Source organism: Mesoplodon bidens (genome assembly GCF_964165515.1).
Source record: "Mesoplodon bidens genome assembly, chromosome: 4".
Taxonomy (NCBI): domain Eukaryota; kingdom Metazoa; phylum Chordata; class Mammalia; order Artiodactyla; family Ziphiidae; genus Mesoplodon; species Mesoplodon bidens.
In genome coordinates this window covers 60841500-60862058 of record NC_138160.1, presented here as the reverse complement: position 1 = coordinate 60862058, position 20559 = coordinate 60841500, and the positions used below count along the sequence as shown (strand labels likewise).

The window sequence follows — 20559 nt, the reverse complement described above, 5'->3', positions numbered from 1 at the left end:
TGCAAAGATTTTCTCCCAGTCTGTGGCTTGTCTCTTCATTCTTTTTTTAAAAAATTTTTAAATAGATATTACATATATTTAAGGTGTTCAATATGATGATTTGGTGTACATGATGAAATGATTACTGCAGTCAAGCTAATTAATGTATCTCTTCACAGTTACCATTATTTTATTAACTGTAGATTAGCTCTCTAGACTGACTTATCCTACATAACTGTAACTCTCATTCTTTTAACAGTGCCTTCAAGAGCAGAAATTTTAAATTTTGATGAAGTTTAGTTTGTTAGCTTTTATGGATTGTGCCTTTGCTGTCATATCTACATATGAGTTTTTAAAGTTTAAAGTATCATTTCATTTAAAGAGTTCTATTGAAAAGGTTTCTCATTAACTATAGTATAAGATATTGTGCTCTCTTATTTGCATCTTAGGAGTTTTAAGATTTTTCATTTAATTCAAAGACTAACTTTGAATTAAAATTATAATATATAAACATAATATAATATAATATATGTGTGCATTGGTCCCCAAATTATATTTGGACATTTATTTAAATTTTAACATATTACCTTATTCATTTCCGCAGTTTCTTCTCAGATATTTTTTAAATTCAGGATTTCTCAAAACGTAAGGTAGTTCTTGCCATAATTAGGTCTCACTCTAGGCTGTCTTGAGTGTTATTATTAAAGTATTATTCCACCTACCACTTTCTTCACTGGGTGCAGCATAGCAAATTGATTTCAGGAAACAGAATCCAGGAAAAAGGACTTGAGAGTACATATGCTGTCACAAGCTTCTTTGCTCATAGAGATGGATGCAAATTTTAAAATGTTGGCCAACAGGAAGGAAATTACAGTTTGAAAGTCTGCTCTGATGTGATAGTTTTCTAAAAATTTTCTAATTTTAAGTTGTGCTGAGGAATGATTTCTTTGTTAAAAAGATTTTTAGTGAATAAATTTTTTTTTCAGTATTTCCACATGTAACACCAAAAGGAATTAATGGTATAGATTTTAAAGGGGAGGCGATAACTTTTAAAGCAACTACTGCTGGAATCCTTGCTACACTTTCTCATTGTATTGAACTAATGGTAAAACGTGAGGACAGCTGGCAAAAGAGACTGGATAAGGTAAGATTTGTTTTTCTTCTTTGTAAAAAATAATCAGATTTTGTTTGTCTATATACTGATTGAACATTTAAACCAAACTAACTTCTTAGGGAAAAATCTATTGGATTGAGAGAAGTAGCAGGTGGTACTATTCCTCTGAAACTTTGTGAGCATCTTAAACTCATTTTTCTAATGAGATTCACCAGTTATGTATTTGGTTACTGTACAATATGCATTCTTCATTGGATTTTAACATAAAAGTTTTTGTAATGGTAATAGTAATGCTTTGGAATAGAAGTAATGAACCATTTGACATTTCCTAGCTTTATTATGTAATACATGAAACTGTACTTAAGTTATATGAACTACTAAAAACACCAATTTATAAAGTTAAATATTAACTTATTGCATTCATGGCCATGTGTTTTCCAAGGTCATTGTGATATCCTTTAACACACATTTTGTTGTTCCTTGAACATTTGCCTTATGTTCACCTTTCCCACCTTTGTTTAAACTGCAGCACTGATAATGATAATATGAATCTTTAGTTTCGAGTGTGAAGTAGAATTTGGCTCAGTGAATTTGTTCAGTAGGAAAACGTTTGTTTATAGTTCAACATCAGTAAAATCTTAGAACCAAAGCATACCTTAGAGAATTTAGTTCTAGTCCAATGCCATCATTTTATAGAAGCAGCAGCTGAGGCCCAGAGACTTGTTTAGAGGTGTTAAGTAGCAGAATAAGAAGAATTTTACTCTTCTATATTTCAGCTCTGGATATCAGGGCAGACAACAATCAGAATCTTATCATTCATTAGTGAGTCATATTGCTTGTGGTATTTGGAGGTCTTATCAATGTGAACAGAACACTAAGGAAAGCAATGTCATCATTGATGTAATAGCAGAATGGCTACAGGATTTAAACAGCACTGTATGTTTAAGAAGGTCCCCATGTTTAAAGAAAAGAGAATTGGTCAGAATTCTTAGGTGCATGTGAGAGTAAGCCTGGTTGACTAGCAATATGTATTCTTTTAAAACAAGCAATGAAAATGTCCATTTAAGGTACACGCAGATACTTCATTATTACTTTGAAGTAGAACTGTTACATTGTCACTGATTTCAATTTTGGATCAAATTCAATTTTTAGAAGATTCTCTGTTCACACAAAAAAATAACACTGAGAAAACAGGACATTCCCTTAAATCCATTAGACTAATGGTTCAGGAGAATCATTCAATTTATCCAGATTAGTTTATTCAAAACTTTTTGGCAACTTTCTCTTAAGCTCCCCTCTGTTCAGTCTACTTATCCTTCACTAAAGGATCATCATCTCTAGTCATATGCTCTAACCACACTGCCTTAAAAAATTCATTAAAAATAAGACATGGCTTCCCCATCTTTTTGTCAATCAAATTTCTTATTTGAAAGGGATGTGTACTTGCAGTTGTCTTCAATGTTGGTAATCTTTTCCATTCTGTTTCTTTACTGGGTAGCAACAAGTAGACTATACCAAAGGATCTGTGAAAAAACAGTTTTGTTAGACCACATTTAACCAAATAACAGTCACAAAAGATGGTAGTATTAATCGAAATCTGCAAATGGCTGTAATTTGTAATCCTTTTACATGTCTATCTGATGTCAAATCTTATTCACCTTTTCCACCATAATTTTTGCTCAAGATTGATATAGGCTCCTAGTTACATTTTACAGGAAATGTAAGTCCATGTGTGCATACACAGTATATACGTATATATTCAGTGTGTGTGTGTGTATACATGTGTATATACATACATGTGTGTATATATACATATGTGTATGTGCATACATACATGTATATATACACACTCTGTAAAGATTAGGAAGTTCTTGAATAGAGAGAGTTGTTTATCAACAAAGATGTCTTTTAGGTAATTCATATAATTGAGGAGGAAAATACAGTGTTAACAATATGGTTTACTTGAAATTGTTGTTTTATTCAAGAAGTATTTATATGCTTGTTGTGTGCTAGACTCTAAGCTAGAAATGAGAAAACAGTAGTGTACAGGAAATCATTCTTCAAGGAGCTAAAAATCTAATGAGAGTGATTAAGTAGGTGATAGGTGATATAATAATAGCTATTTAATAGCTGTTTATGTACCTTTTATATAGATATCTAATATATGTTTATTTATGTATATAATAGATATACACATACAATAGATGTGTATAACATACATACAAATCTCTAATAGTTCTCTGATTTTATGTTTATTAGCTCTTATGTACATTTCTAACGTCATTTCCATTGTTCTTACAGCTAAATAATTGAATATTCTTAGTTACCTATAAAAATAATTCCTTCTTTTCTAGAAGAAGTGTACTTAATTTTTAGCCAGTTGTGTCCAGGAAGACCAAAAATTCTAAGATTAAAAAAATTTTAGTTAAGAATGTTAATAAGGAAAAAATTATTCATTGAAGATGTTTGCTTATATTAGTAGATTCACAAGTGTGTAATTTCACATGTTTTTTCGCTTTCCTTGAAATCTTTTTTATATTATTGCTGTGTTGTGTGTTTTTGTTTTGTTCATTTTTTTAAATTAAGGTTTAACATATATACAGTGAAGTATACCAATCTTAAGTGTACTGCTTGATGAGTGTTATACACATGTATACTCCCCTGTAACCACCACTCAAATCAAGATATAGAACCTTTATAGTACCCCAGAAGGTTTCTTCATACCCCTTCCTAGTCCATACCGTACCAGTACCTCAAGAAGTGACCACAGTTTTAACTTATACAGTCATAGATTAGTTTTGCCTGTTCTTGAACAGCATGTAAATGGAATCATACAAAATATACTCGTGTGTCTGGCTCGCTCCCCCACCCCCTCAACACTGACTGTGAAGTTCATTCATCTTGTAACTTTTAGTGGTAGTTTATTATTTTTTATTGCTGTATAGTATTATTGCTGTATGCTGTTCACTGTATGATGAATTTTCATTGTATGACTTCAATTTGTTTTTTCCTTTTTCCTGCTGATGGACATTTAACTTTTTATATTTTGACTGTTGTGAATAAAGCTGCTGTGAGCATTCTTGTACATATCTTTTGGTGGATATATGCACTCTTTTCTCTTGGGTACATACCAAGCAGTAAAATTATCGATTCACGAGGTATATGCTTAGCTTTAGTGGGTAGAGGCAAACAATTTTCCAAAGTAGTTATATCAGTTTATATTCCCACCAGCAGTAGATGAGAATTCCAGTTGCTCTTCACCCTTGACAACACTTGGTATTGTCAATTTTTTTGTGGGTGATTTTTTGTGTTTTTAAATTGTAGCCATTCTATGGGTCTGTAGTCCTGTTTTCTCTTCAGTACACAAAAATCAGTTAATCTTTGGGCCTACTGAACTAATTCATTGATTTGCACTAGCTTAATTCAGGTAGGGTTTTTAGAAGTAGTTAAGCTCTGGTTGAGTTCGGTGTGGACTTTAATTTAGCCCTTAAATATTTGAGGTGAGGGAATAAAGGCATTAGGTTCTTTATAAGCTTGTAGGGCTTTAATATCACATTTGACTCATTATGGTCCATTGCTGTAAAAAAAAGTTTGAGGTTGGTGCCAGGGCCAGCCTTTTTACATTTTGTCCTTGGATCTTGGCGCAAACTCTTAGAGCCATAGACCCTGTCTATAAAAGGAGAAGGTTAAAGTAGAAATCTAAGCTCTTTTTCAGCTCTAAAATAATTTTAACCAGCAGTTGGAAAGTAAAAGAAAGGTATCTTTCTTTAGAATGTCTTTTTGCATTTATTGATTCTACCAATAATTGAGTTATTTTCTTCCTGGCATCCATTACTTGCCTTTTTTCTCTGTAACAAAATTAATTTAGCTCCTACTGGGGGAAACAAACACGTGAATATATATTGTAGGCATTACTCTGGTGCTAATTTATCCTTTTTTTTTTTTTTGAAGTGTAGACACTTTGGTAGTTACTTAATCCATTTAAATATATAACCTACCTATAAGGTGATCTTAGTGGTATTTTAAATGGTAGCTTGTATGTGATATATGGCCCAGAAAAAAGTGTTTTCTTGGGCAGAAGAATACTCATTTTTCACAGAAGTGGAGTTATTTTGGGGCCAAGTTATAAAATTTTGATGAAATGTAGAGAAAATCCCACTTGACATGATAAATTTTTCACTTGCTTTTTTTTTTTTAAATAGGAAAGTGAGAAGAGAAGAAGAATAGAGGAAGCATACAAAAATGCCATGACAGAACTTAAGAAAAAATCTCACTTTGGAGGACCAGATTATGAGGTATGAAGTTATATTTTTGGTCTTAGAAAGAGAAACACATAGGAGATATACATATATATATATATATCACAAAAGTGATTAATTTTTACATAATACTTTACTTTTAAATGTTTTGAATATTTCATCATGTATATATGCTAGGCTTACCCTGAAACAGATTTTTTTCTCCTTCACCTACAAAGCTTTAAAGGGCTTTAAAAGGCTTATTACTAGGCCTGTCTATAGGACAAGTTTTTGTCTCCCCTGTGAGGATGATACTTACTGATATTACATTCTAATTCTTTTTTTCTTTAATTTTATTATTTGAAATCTATAGATGGTTTATTTTATTTTATTTTTTGGCCACTCCATGAGGCATGTGGGATCTTAGTTCCCTGACCAGGGATCGAACCTGTTACCCCTGCATTGGGAATGCGGAGTCTTAACCACTGGACCACCAGGAAAGTCCCTAACTCTTTTTTTTTTTTTTTTTTAAACAAAAGCAACCTACAGAGGAAAAACCTGAGAACTTTACAGGTGAAAGATTTTAGGCTGTGCTGTATACTGTGAGGTCTTCTCCATAGGAAAGCATGAACTGTTCAAATTGCCGTGCCTTTATGTTTGGAAAATGTCTGAAACCAGCTTCTTTCTCCTTTCGGTTATTTGTTAAGCAGTTAGTAAAATCTGCCTCTCCATATACAAACACATATAGGAGTGGCAAAGAGTGTCGTTGACATAGAAGAAGAATGGTAAAAAAGTTAGACTGTATTTAAGAAAGTAGAAGAAAAATTTCCTACCATTTTTATTCTAGAAAGGAAAAAAGAAGACCTGCTATTGACAATATTTTTTATGTTGGAATTGATTTCCAACTGTGAAAATCCATAGTATGAGACTTGAACGATAACTTTATTTTATTTATTTATTTTTAAAATGTATTTATTTTTAATAGATCTTTATTGGAGTATAATTGCTTCACAATACTGTGTTAGTTTCTGTTGTACAACAAAGTGAATCAGCCATATGCATACATATGTCCCCATATCCCCTCCCTCCTGAGCCTCCCTCCCATCCTCCCTATTGCACCCCTCTAGGTCATCGCAAAGCACCAAGCTGATCTCCCTGTGCTATGCTGCTGCTTCCCACTAGCTAATTATTTTACATTCAGTAGTGTATATATGTCGATGCTTCTCTCACTTCTCCCCATCTTCCCCCTCCCACCCCGTGTCCTCAAGTCCATTCTCTATGTATACATCTTTATTCCTGCCCTGCAACTAGCTTCATCAGTACCTTTTTTTTTTTTACATTCCATATATGTGTATTAGAATACGGTATTTGTTTTTCTCTTTCTGACTTACTTCACTCTGTATGACAGACTCTAGGTCCATCCACCTAACTACAGATAACTCAATTTCATTCCTTTTTATGGCTAAGTAATACTCCATTGTATATATATGCCACATCTTCTTTATCCATTCATCTGTCGATGGACATTTAGGTTGCTTCCATGTCCTGGCTATTGTAAATAGTGCTGCAGTGAATATTGTGGCACATGTCTCTTTTGGAATTATGGTTTTCTCAGGGTATATGCCCAGTAGTGGGATTGCTGGGTCATATGGTAGTTCTATTTTTAGTTTTTTAAGGAACCTCCATACTGTTTTCAATAGTTGTATCAATTTAAATTCCCACCAACAGTGCAGGAGGGTTCCCTTTTCACCACACCCTTTCCAGCATTCTTTGTTTCTAGATTTTTTGATATTAGCCATTCTGACTGGTATGAAGTGATACGTCATTGTAGTTTTGATTTGCATTTCTCTATTAATTAGTGATGTTGAGCATCTTTTCATATGCCCGTTGGCCATCTGTATGTCTTCCTTGGTGAAATGTCTATTTAGGTCTTCTGCCCAGTTGTTAATTGGATTGTTTGTTTATTTTCATATTGAGCTCCATGAACTGTTTGTATGTTTTGGAAATTAATCCTTTGTTGTTTCATTTGCAAATATTTTCTCCCATTCTGAGGGTTGTCTTTTTGTCTTGTTTATGGTTTCCTTTGCTGTGCAAAACTTTTAAGTTTAATTAAGTCCCATTTGTTTATTTTTATTTTATTTACTCTAGGAGGTGGGTCAAAAAAGATCTTGCTGTGGTTTATGTTAAAGAGTGTTTTTCCTGTGTTTTCCTCTAAGAGTTTTATAGTGTCTGGCCTTACATTTAGGTCTTTAATCCATTTGGAGTTTATTTTTATGTATGGTGTTAGGTAGTGTTCTAATTTCATTCTTTTACATGTAGCTGTCCAGTTTTCCCAGCACCACGTACTGAAGAGGCTATCCTTTCTTCATTGTATGTTCTTGCCTCCCTGGTCATAAATTAGGTGACCATATGTGCATGAGTTTATCTCTGGGCATTCTAACCTGTACCATTTATCTATATTTCTGTTTTTGTGCCAGTACCATACTGTCTTGATTACTATAACTTTGTTGTATAGTTTGATGTAGGGGAGCCTGATTCCTCCAGCTCCATTTTTCTTTCTCAAGATTGCTTTGGCTATTTGGGGTCTTTTGTGTTTCCATACGAATTGTAAAATTTTTTGTTCTAATTCTGTGAAGAATGCCATTGGTAGTTTGATAGGGATTGCATTGAATCTGTAGATTGCTTTGGGTAATATAGTCATTTTCACAGTATTGATTCTTCCAATCCAAGAACATGGTATATTTCTCTATCTGTTTATGTCATCTTTGATTTCTTTCATCAGTGTTTTATAGTTTTCTGAGTACAAGTCTTTCACCACCTTAGGCAGGTTTATTCCTAGTTATTTTAGTCTTTTTGGGGGGATGGTAAATGGGATTCTTTCCTTAATTTCTCTTTCTGATTTTTCATTGTTGGTGTATAGGAATGCCAGGAATTTCTGTGCATTAATTTTGTATCCTGCAACCTTACCAAATTCATTGATTAGTTCTAGTAGTTTTCTGGTGGCATCTTTAGGATTATCTATGTATAGTATCATGTCATCTGCAAACAGTGGCAATTTTACTTCTTTTCCAATTTGTATTCCTTTTTTTTCTTTTGCTTCTCTGATTGCCGTGGTAGGACTTCCAAAACTATGTTGAATAAGAGTGGTGAGAGTGGGACATCCTTGTCTTATTCCTGATCTTAGAGGAAATGCTTTCTTTCAGTTTTTCACCACTGAGTATGATGCTTGGTGTGGGTTTGTCATATATGGCCTTTATTATGTTGAGGTAGGTTCCCTCTATGCCCATTTTCTGGAGAGTTTTTATCCTAAATGGGTGTTGAATTTTGTTGAAAGCTTTTTCTGCATCTACTGAGATGATCGTATGGTTTTTATTCCTTAATTTGTTAATATGGTGTATCACATTGATTGATTTGCATGTACTGAAGAATCCTTGCATCCCTGGATAAATCCCACTTGATCATGGTATATGATCCTTTTAATGTGTTGTCGGATTCTGTTTGCTAGTATTTTGTTCAGGATTTGTGCATCTGTGTTCATCAGTGATATTGGTCTATAATTTTCTTTTTTTGTGATATCTTTTTCTGGTTTTGGTAACAATGTGATGGTGACTTCGTAGAATGGATTTGGGAGTGTTTCTCCCTCTGCAAATTTTGGGGAAGAGTTTGAGAGGGATCAGTCTTAGTTAGCTCTTCTCTAAATGTTTGATGGAATTCACCTGTGAAGCCATCTGGTCCTGGGCTTTTGTTTGTTGGAAGATTTTTAATTATGGTTTAAATTTCATTACTTGTGATAGGTCTGTTTATATTTTCTGATTCCTCCTGGCTTAGTCTTGGAAAATTGTACTTTTCCACGAATTTGTCCATTTCTTCGTGTTTGTCTATTTTATTGACATATACTTGTTTGTAGTAGTCTCTTATAATCCTCTGTGTTTCTGTGGTGTCAGTTGTGATTTCTTCTTTTTAATTTCTAATTTTATTGATTTATGTCCTCTCCCTTTTTTCCTTGATGAGTCTGGCTAAGGATATGTCAATTTTGTTTATCTTCTCAAAGAACCAGCTTTTAGTTTTATTGATCTTTGCTATTGTTTTCTTCGTTTCTATTTCATTTATTTCTGCTCTAATTTTTATGATTTCTTTCCTTCTACTGTGAGTTTTCTTTGTTCTTCTTTCTCTAGTTATTTTAAGTGTAGGGTTAGATTGTTTATTTGAGATTGTTCTTGTTTCTTGAGGTGAAATTGAATTGCTATAAACTTCCCTCTTAGAACTGATTTTGCTGCATCCCATAGTTTTTGGATCGTCGTGTTTTCATTGTCATTTGTTTCTAGGTATTTTTAAAATTTCTTCTTTGATTTCTTCAGTTATCTCTTGTTTATGCAGTAGCACACTGTTTAGCTTCCATGTATTTGTGTTTTTTGCAGTTTTTTTTCCCTGTAATTGATTTCCAGTCTCATAGCATTGTGGTCAGAAAAGATGCTTGATATGATTTCAGTTTTCTTACATTTTCTGAGGCTTGATTTGTGACCCAAGGTGTGTTCTGTTCTGGAGATTGTTCTGTGTGCACTTGAGAAGAAAGTATATTCTGCCACTTTTGGGTGGAATGTTCTATAAATATCAATTAAATCTATCTGGTCTATTGTGTCATTTAAAGCTTGTGCTTCCTTATTTATTTTCTGTTTGGATGATCTGTCCATTGGTGTAAGTGATGTGTTAAAGTCCCCCACTATGATTGTGTTACTGTCGATTTCTCCTTTCATGGTTGTTAGCATTTGCCTCATGTATTGAGGTGCTTCTATGTTGGGTGCATAAACATTTATAATTGTTATATCTTCTTCTTGGATTGATCCCTTGATCATTATGTAGTGTCCTTCTTTGTCTCTTGTAATAGTCTTTATTTTAAAGTCTATTTTATTGGATACGAGTATTGCTACTCCATCTTTCTTTTGATTTCCATTTTCATGGAATATCTTTTTCCATCCTCTCACTTTCAGTCTGTATGTGTCCCTAGGTCTGAAATGGGTCTCTTGTAGACAGCATATATATGGGGCTTGTTTTTGTATCCATTCAGCAAGTTTGTGTCTTTTGGTTGGGGCATTTAATCTATTTACATTCAAGGTTGTTACTGATATATATGTTCCTGTTAGCATTTTCTTAATTGTTTTGGGTTTGTTTTTGTGTGTCTTTTTCTTCTCTTGTGTTTCCTGCCTAGAGAAGTTTCTTTAGCATTTGTTGTAAAGCTGGTTTGGTCGTGCTGAATTCTCTTAGCTTTCGCTTGTCTGAAAAGTTCTTGATTTCTCCCTTAAATCTGAATGAGATCCTTGCTGGGTAGAGTAATTTTGGTTGTAGGTTTTTGTCTTTCATCACTGTATGTATATCCTGCCACTCTCTTCTGGCCTGTGGAGTTTCTGCTGAAAAATCAGCTGTGTTATTTTTTGTTTTCCCCTTGCTGATTTTAATACTTTTTCTTTGAATTTAATTTTTGTTAGTTTGATTAATATGTGTCCTGGTATGTTTTTCCTAGGGTTTATCCTGTATGGGACTCTCTGGACTTGGGTGACTATTTCCTTTTCCATATTAGGGAAGTTTTCGACTATAATCTCTTTAAATGTTTTCTCAGCCCCTTTCTTTTCCTCTTCTTCTTCTGTGACCCCTATAATTCTAATATTGGTACGTTTAGTGTTATCCCAGACACAAGTATCTGCGTGTACCTTAAATGGACATTTTCATTGCTTGTTTTAAAGAATACATATTGCTAGTCAACCAGGCTTACTCTCACATGCACCTAAGAATTCTGACCAATTCTCTTTTCTTTAAAGACAATCTCTGAGATTGTCTTCAATTCTTTTCATTCTTGTTTTCTTTATTCTGCTCCTTGGCAGTTATTTCCACCATTTTGTCTTCCAGCTCACTTATTCGTTTTTCTGCCTCCGTTATTCTGTTACTGATGCCTTCTAGTATATTTTTCATTTCAGTTATTGTGTTGTTCATCTCTGTTTGTTTGTTCTTTAGTTCTTCTAGTTCTTTGTTAAACATTTTTTGTGTTTTCTCAATCTGTACCTCCATTCTATTTCTGAGATTCTATATCATCTTTACTATCATTACCCTGAATTATTTTTCAGGTAGGTTGCCTAATTCCTCTTCATTTTTTTGGTCTTGTAGTTTTTTACCTTGCTGCTTCACATGTGACATATTTTTTTGCAGTCTTTTTTTTTTGTCTTTTTTTTTGTGAGTGGGATTGTGTTCCTGTCTTACTGGTTGTTTGGCCTTAGGCTTCCAACACCAGAGTTTGTAAGCTGTTGGGTGGAGCTGGGTCTTTGTGCTGAGATGAGTACCTCCGTGAGACCTCACTTGGATGAATATTCCCTGTGGTCTGAAGTTCTCTGTTAGTCCAGTGGTTCCAACTCGGAGCTCCCACCCTAGGACCTTTGGCCCAAGCCCCAGCTTGTGAACCAAGATCCCGCAAGGCACGTGGGATGGCCAAAAAAAAAAGGAGAGAGAGAACAATAGCAAAGTAAAAAATAAAATTAGACTAGGAAACTAACAGATACATTGGAAAGGATATAAAAATAAAAATATAGATGAATCAACAACCACAAGGTACAATAGTACCACAACAGTAAAAAAGAGGGGGAGGGAAAAGAGAAAACAAAAAAAGAAAAAAAAAACTTGGAAAAGGCCTTGGCTGTGGAGGGCGGGGCCTAAGCAAGGGTGAGGTTTGGGTGGTGGGCGGGGCCTATGCTCAGGACCCACAGGGCTGGAAAAGGCCCTGGGGGCTGTGGGGGTGTGTGGCTTAGGCTCAAGGAACAGAAGGGAACCAGGCGAGCCCCCCACCCCTGGTCTCAGAGGGCAGGCGACTTCACCTGGGAGCCCAGCAGACTTCCTGGGCTCAAGTCGGCAGGGCAAACACCCTCCTCTCTTCTCCTGCTCCTCCTGCTCCTCCTGCTCTTCCTGCTCCTCCTGTCCTGGAGGACCCCTTCCCCCTGCATCTCCTGTTCTACCCTCAGTCTCTTTCCTATGACCCCAGGACCAATGCAGACACGGGGAGGGGGTGGCCTTGAAGGGCAGGGGACCAGCCTGGTATCTCAGCAGACTCCTCAGGCCCTAGTGGGTGGGACAGACACCCTCTGATGAGCGGTAATATTTTTAAATTGCTAAGCTGTCATCTCATTCCTTCTGGAATGTACAAAAATTACATAATTAGCTATCATCTGGGAATTTAAAAGTCTAGATTACTGAAATATTAGCTGTTACAATTTTAACTTTTATTCTGAAGCTGAGCAAAGTCTTTTGCTATTTTAGGTTTATTTTGGGGGGGACTATCAGCTTTTAAAAATTACCCTATTTTTTCATATTATAAATAAAATAGATGTACATTATAGGAAGATTATAGAAAATACAAATAAGCCTATCTTTTTAATTTAACAATATGTGGTACCCATTTATCTCCTATGAGCAATATGTAAGTACTGTATAATTTTATATTTGTTTATTTCCACTTTGGTCAAGACAGGTTTTATTTCAGGGGAGAGAGCAGGGTGGAGAAAGGAGGGTCCTTGTGCTAGGTTTATGTGTTTATTAGTTTTAAAAAAAATTGCTTCATTGATGTGATTTAGGTTTTCTTTTAAAAATGTTTATTGGTCATTTGCATTTCTTCTTTAATGACTCGTACACGTCCCTTCACGTTTTACTATTAGAATTTGGGTGTTTTCCCCCTATTGATTTAGAAGATGGGCAGGATTGACTTCATTTCTCAATTATTTTCTTCTTTTTATAGTTTAAAAAAAATCTTTTTAATTGTTCATTTTGTCATATAAAAGTTTCATACTTTCTTGTAATTAACTCACAGTCTTTTGGTACACTTACCTCTACATTTTTTTTCATGTTTTAAAAAGCATTCTCTTGTCAACCTAAAGAGGTAAACTGAGATATGCTCAAATTTCTAGAAATTGAGTTTATTTCAGAACAGCAGAGGAATTACAATTCGGGGAATGCATGCAGTACCAAGTTACAGGCAGTTTTGTTGAGGATTTGGGGCAGGTTGTATTTATGGGCAAGGAGTACAGACAAGGAGAGTCCAGCCAGAGTCCAAGCAGTAAGTTCATTGGCTTGAGGATGGGGAGAGGTACTTGGTAGATGGTCTTTGGTCAGGAGATAAGACTCAGTCTTCTGATTATCTGGCATTTATGGGAAGTCTTTCTCTCCGTTCTTAAATTCCATTCTTCAGAGGGTGCATGCATAAAATTCTCTATTTCAATCTTTTGGCCACACCGTGAAGCATGTGGGATCTTAATTCCCCGACCAGGGATTGAACCTGTGCCCCTTGCATTGGTAGCAATGTGTCTTAACCACCGGACTGACAGGGAAGTCCCATCTGGTTCCATTTTAGATCGAAATCCTTTCACACTGTACTTCAAATAATCTTCTGTATCTTCTGTTCTTTTTTTTAATGGTCTCTCCTAAGTATATTAATACATCTGAATTTTTAAAAATTATGGTGTAGGGCTTCCCTGGTGGCGTAGTGGTTGAGAGCCCGCCTACCGATGCAGGGGACACGGGTTCGTGCCCTGGTCTGGGAGGATCCCACATGCCGCGGAGTGGCTGGGCCCGTGAGCCATGGCTGCTGAGCCTGCGCCTCCGGAGCCTGTGCTCCGCAATAGGAGAGGCCACAGCAGTGAGTGCCACCGCAAAAAAAAAAAAAAAAAAAGAAAGAAAGAAAAAGAAAAATTATGGTGTAATGGAGGAATCTATATGTTATTCCAGTGGCATTTGTTGAATAAACCATCTTTTTTCCAGCCATTTGAAATGCATCTCCCTCTTTCTCTTTTAATGAAGAAAATAGTTAAGGGCACTTCAGTTCTTTTTTCACCATCTTCCTGTTGATGAAAAATTAACAAAGAAATGGAAAATATATTCTAGTCTTATTGAGAATTACAACCTAGGAACAGCATCTCAGAAAGCTCTGAGAACTGTTCCGTTAGAAGTGTTTTTGAGACAGGATGTACATCATATCAAATGACGTAATACTGACAGTTTACATAGTTCAGTTCTGCAGGTACAAAGTAGTAGGTAACCTGACTCTTCACAAGATCAAGAAGGAAGGTTATCTTTTAAGGAGTTGTCTTGATACTAGAAGAATGTTGCAGTTTAGGATTGGGCAGGTATTTTTGCCGATGGGGAAAATTTGGTCATGATGCATAATGCAGATGTACAGTACACTGTAGAGGGGAAAGAGGGGGCCAAAAGGCAGAGAAAATTTTTATGTTTAAATTTTTCTTGTCTTGCCATAAAATATGAATTTTATTTCACAATTTCCTCTTTCTGATCATTAACCTTTTGATGGAAAGCATTAGGTGATCAAATATTTGGTCCCTTGGTGCCAGGGTGGTTGCTCGCCTGCCGTTGGTCCATCTTTTCCCTCAATGCTGGGTCCTAATAGCCCGGTTCTCTTTTTTGGGGGAATGGGGGGTGGGGTGGGGAATTATACTAGCAGAATGTTCAGCAAGGACTGAGAGCCAATTCTAGGCTGTCCAATAAGACAATTCCCCTCACATGTGCATTATTTTATAGAGCACTGTAGACATGATCCAGAGTTTTAAGTTGTTTAGACATCATTATTTTACTACGAACAGGTGATACACAGCATGAAAGGCAAGAAGCTATCACCTTGTAAGTTTCACAAACTGTAGTTTAAGTTGCCAGTAGAACCAACAACATCATTAACAAAGATTTAAGCCAAGATCCTCCTGAACCAAACCCTTTTCCTAGTATTTCCCCTAAACTGGGAAGAGGATTTTTCATAGTGGAAATTTGACTCTTTGTATGTCATAAGATGAGTTAACAAATATCGTGGCCAAATGGTCATACCATTGGAAACCTGATAGAAACCAGTGTGCTCACATTACAGATTGACATCACAGATTGACAGGAGCTACCCATCAGTGACCTTGAGCCCAAGGGAAACGAATAGCATATCTTCCTAACCAACCTGGGGGAAGCAGAGGTCATAAACTTGTTCCATAAATCCATTGGGTCCTCTTAGGAGCTACCCAGTATTCACCATCTAATGAAAAGGATTGTTTATGACCAGGTTCAGAACAGGCATCATTAATTGGCCAGGTAAGACTTGAAGCTCCTCGATGGGCAAAGCCCAGGCCTTCTACCCCTCGGGTACCTGAGGCCGGGGGTCTACCCTAGTCCTCCCCCAACCCCTTGGCTCTTAGAACAGCCTCCCTGGCCCCAGGGCAACGTACCAGGCTGGCACTGCCCTCTCCACCACCCCCCAGCTGCCCTCAGCTGTCTTCCCTTCTGCACAGCCCTCTGTGCTGTCCACCCCTCCCTCTGGCAGGTAGCAGGGCAATAGGTGGGGAGGAGCTGCGGACTGTGAGGACCAAGGTGGGGCTCAGGTCCTGTCCTCCTCCCCAGGAGGGGCTCCGTATGCATTCCTTGGTGCTCTCTGAGTGCATCTGACGTCCTGCCCATTTGGAGCAGATGCCTGTGTGCATGTGTTTGCGTGCCTGTCCAATGTATATTGTATCTTAACTTCCATTTTAAAAATTGTTCTGTACAGAGAGATGCAGCAGGGGTTGGGAGGGCAGAGTGGACAGAGGGAAGCCACCCCGCTCCCAGCACTGGGTGTCTGGGGTGGGAGCAAGAAGGCTACAAAGGGTCTGGCCTGGCCCAGGCCCCACCTTGAACTCAGCACGAAAGGGCTTTCAATGAATTAAGTGAAAACTTTTTTACAAAAACACAAAAATCAAAGCTCCAAACGTATTAGAAATAAAATATGAACTTGCAAAAAAAACAATTAATTGGCCAGGTAATAGCATCTCACTTAGTGATATTGGCAGTGATACTAGCTTGCATGGTGTTAGAGTTTCTTTCTTCTAAAATAAAATTTCTAAGGACTGTCCAGTTAGAGCCTTGGAGAGGAGAAATCTACCAAGGCAATCTGGGAGTACTGGACATAGGTAATTGGCCACAAACCCAGTAATTAGATTGATTTTTGAAACTTGCAGATGATGGAGCTCAAGCAAAAGTGTGAGGAGAAAAAAAAGTGTGAGCATTGTCAAAGTAATCAGTATACAGACCTAGTCCAGCATCTTGGATCAGCTGTCTTCTTCAGGTGTCTTCTCTTGCTGGTCTGGTAGTGCTGTTCTTAGTCAAAGTCAAGTGTCAGAAACAGGAGTTGCAGTTTATTCAGGAGAGGGGGCCTGATATACAGTTTATTCAGGAGAGGAGGACTCTTCCAATATGGCTATAAAGAGTCCTTTATCTGATACCTGTTCCAGTATGAATAATCTCCTGGTTGCAGATCATGGCCCATCTGATCTTCATCCAAAGTTAGATTACTGTGATAAGCTTCAGAAACAAACTTGGAGTGTCCTTTTAATAACTAAACTTTATAATAATATAACAACAAGGAAACTATCTGGGAAATGAGTCTTAGGCAGTAGTAAATAAAGACCTCATTTAATAAAACTAGAATTTAATATCCACTGAAACATAATCTGTTTCTCTCTAAAATTACCCTAATTTCTACCAAATGTAGCCACATTAAGGCTAATTGGTTTGCAAAATGTCTGGTTAATTGACAACCTAGGCTCTTTAAATTGTCTGTGCTGGAACTTTTCACAAGGAATCTCAGATTGAACTTTAAAAAAAAAAAATTCTCAGGGCCAGGAAAGCCACACTAAAGGCATGTCATAGATTCCACCTGTGACAGCTGTAGATTTGGGTGCTAGGTTTGGGTGAATTTCTCTCTTCTCAAAGTCTCCTGAATACCTTGAGATTCCTGTACCTGTTAGGAGGTGACCTTCCTTATTACCTGAGAAAGTTGCTAGGAACCTAAGAGTTTACAGATTCTGAAGGGATCAGGTAGAGAGAAAAGATAAATGTTTCAATTCTACATACAGAGTTGTGATTTAAAGATTTCTTTATATCTGGAAAACAGATTAAAAACAAATAATATTTCAGACAAAAAACAAAAATTATATAACCATACTCGTAATTTCAGTCAGTCTTATGTGACTAATCCTTGATCTTAATCTTCAGTTAATGGTTTTATGAAGCCATCAGGTTTTCCATCAGAAGTCTTTAATTTCTTACCCAGTTCAGGATATTATCTGAAAGTTATCAGAAACCTATACTTGTCCAAAAGTCCTTTCTGTGAATCTTCTTCAAGATGAAGCATTTTTGCAAAAACTTCAGAGTAAAATAATAACTGTCCATAAATGATAAAAGATTCAAAAAGTCAAGGTTAAAGACCTGATTACAATGCCAATTGACAAATAAACTTCGTTACTGTTGTGACATACAACAATTTAAGATAATTACTAGAACTATGACTGATAACATTTTACCAGGACATACCAGATTTTTAGGAGTTCTATATAATTTCTAGAATTTCTATATTAATAATATTTACCCATATGATATAACCTGAGAAGTTTTATCACCACTCAAATTTGACAATGCCTCCCATGTAATTTTACATACCAAATAAGACTAATTAGTTTAATATTCCTCTCTGAGATGGAGAGAAAACAAATATTTTGAGGCATACCAGGGACCCTTTGGAAAACCTCGGAGTTAACTAGAGATCCAGTGAACTTCATTCAGAATTTGATCTTTGGGACATTTGTCAAAAATATCAAAAAGTTTCAAAATACCTAGTTAAATAGGATTATAGGTCACTGTGAAACAATACCCATTCATTTAAGCAAAGTGACAATAAAAGATCTCAAAGGTAATAAATCACTTAAAGGCAAAGAAAGTCACACAATCTCTTATCAAAAGCAGCTCAATATTTTCAGAAAACTTTGTGCTCTTAGAGAGAAAACTAAATTCAGGTTTTATACACTTTACCTTTAAAAATCATTTTCTTGGGCTTCCCTGGTGGCGCACTGGTTGGGAGTCCGCCTGCCGATGCAGGGGATGCGGGTTCGTGCCCCAGTCCGGGAGGAGCCCACATGCCGCAGAGCGGCTGGGCCCGTGAGCCATGGCCGCTGGGCCTGCGCGGCTGGAGCCTGTGCTCCACGATGGGAGAGGCCGCAGCAGTGGGAGGCCCGCGTACCACCAAAAAAAAAAAATCATTTTCTTAACTAAACTCAATCTTAGCCAATCCTGACCACATACAAAACTCTTTTCTCAGTGTTCCTTTTCCTTGACCCTTTTACAACTTTCTGTATCCATATTATTTTGTCCCTTATTTTCTTTTCCATTCAGAAGCAACCAGCTCTAAGACAAAACTACCCTTTTTTTCCTTTAACAAATGCATTTCCATTCCTTATATCCTCTTTTAGTGAAAACATACTTCCCATTTTCCTTGGATACTGAAATGTTTCCCTTATTATTTTAGTAGCTTTAGTTACACATATTATAATTCTTAACCTTAAAACATAGTTGCTAGCAAAAACTAAGTAAGCAATTATGAACTGCCTTTTCCGTTAGTATTCTTCAGATTGGCAAGCTTATAAATACTATTTATGGTTCTAGAAAACATTCTCTTTCTTACAGAAAGTCTTAATGTGACATCAAACATATTAATAGTCCTAACTAACCTTAGTTTCTTTAAAAAAGGAAACCTATGCTCAGTAATTAATGTCCCAGTATCTTAGCTGGAAATGACCTGGGTATTTGATGGATTCCCATTATTTAAGTTAATTTAGCACAACTCTAAAGTTTCAAGTTACCAAAATCTGGAAAGAGTATTTTAGATAGACATCCCCAAGACACAGTTATTCCTAAAGAGTTAAAAGTTTCATCGTATTGTTATTTTTTCTTGCTGAACAACTTTCTAACAAGAATAATAAGGTTTTATTTGACTTCTAGTATACCTAGGTACAATAAAAGTATTATACTTAATGTTAATGACTCTAAAGACATGTCTGCATTAATTAAACCAACAAGCTTAAGCTAAGTTTAATACCAGATATTAATTCAGTACTGAATATTTCCTAGATCACATAAGCCTGAAGTTCATTCTGGCCAGATTCTTTTGTATTTCTGAATATTTATATAAGTGCTTAATTTCCTTTAAGCCAGTTAAACAGAGTTCTTTCACAAATTAATTTTTGCAGTATCACACATCTACAACACACCTGTGTAGATACAAAGAAACACACAAACAGACACAGAGACCTCATAGTGCCCATTCCAAAATTTCAGCCAGGAATCAGGTGTAACAATATAAAACCCTCAGTTATAGGGCTTCCCTGGTGGCGCAGTGGTTGAGAGTCCGCCTGCCGATGCAGGGGACACGGGTTCGTGCCCCTGTCCCGGAGGATCCCACATGCCGCGCAGCGGCTGGGCCCGCGAGCCATGGCCGCGGAGCCTGTGTCCGGAGCCTGTGCTCCGCAGCGGGGGAGGCCACGGCAGTGAGAGGCCCGCGTACAGCAAAAAAAAAAAAAAAAAAAAAAAAAAACCCTCAGTTATAAAAGAGGTTGAATTCAAATTGAGTTTCTGGCAGATGGAACAAATCAAGATCACCTATCTAGATTTCTAAAACCTTTTTACTAGTCTTTATGAGAAGACACTTAAGATTTCTATTTGTCATTAACAAGTCAAGTACCAAGTTATCTACCCTCCCTCAAGGCCAGAAAACAAATTTTTTTTCTCTGTTTACAAGCCTCTTAAGATAAATAAGGGGACATTTTGGGAGTGGTAAAAAGATTGGTGGGCTTTGGATTATTTCTGGAGCCATACCTCTGGTCCTATAAAGACTAGATTTGTAAAATAAGGATAGTTTTTTTGTTTGTTTTTGTTTTTTTCTCAAAGAATTGGGTGGCCACCTCAGTGATTTCAGAGGACTGACATACCCCTTCACCTATGTTGGAATGTCTTACTTTCCCTCATTTAGCTTAGGGAAGAAGCAGCACCACCCCGCTCCAAAAAAAAATTACTATCAGGTTCCAATTACCAGCTATGGTCAGTTTAGTCAAACCATTGGCTTCCCACCTCCCAACTTGATAATTAATTAATTTATTGTTTTAATTTTAATTATTTAGTTAGTTAGTTGGTTGCACCGGGTCTTAGTTGCGGCAGGCGGGCTTCTTAGTTGTGGCAGGTGGGCTCCTTAGTTGCAGCTCGAGGGCTCCTTAGTTGCAGCTTGAGGGCTTCTTAGTTGCGGCTCACCGGCTTCTTTAGTTGTGGCATGCAAACTCTTAGTTGCAGCATGCATGTGGGATCTAGTTCCCTGACTGGGGATTGAACCTGGGCCCCCTGCATTGGGAG

The 20559-nt window shown here is 36.6% G+C and overlaps 1 protein-coding gene across 3 annotated transcripts in view; it reads left to right on the top strand.

Annotated features, from left to right (window-relative positions):
* The window catches only part of CERT1 (ceramide transporter 1), a 134629-nt gene that overhangs the window by 77412 nt on the left and 36658 nt on the right, over positions 1 to 20559 (top strand). For all 3 annotated transcript variants that reach the window (XM_081233016.1, XM_081233015.1, XM_081233014.1), the window contains 2 exons: positions 966 to 1123; positions 5296 to 5388. In XM_081233016.1, the coding sequence (XP_081089142.1) occupies positions 966 to 1123; positions 5296 to 5388 (251 nt within the window). The remainder of the gene's footprint in view (positions 1 to 965; positions 1124 to 5295; positions 5389 to 20559) is intronic.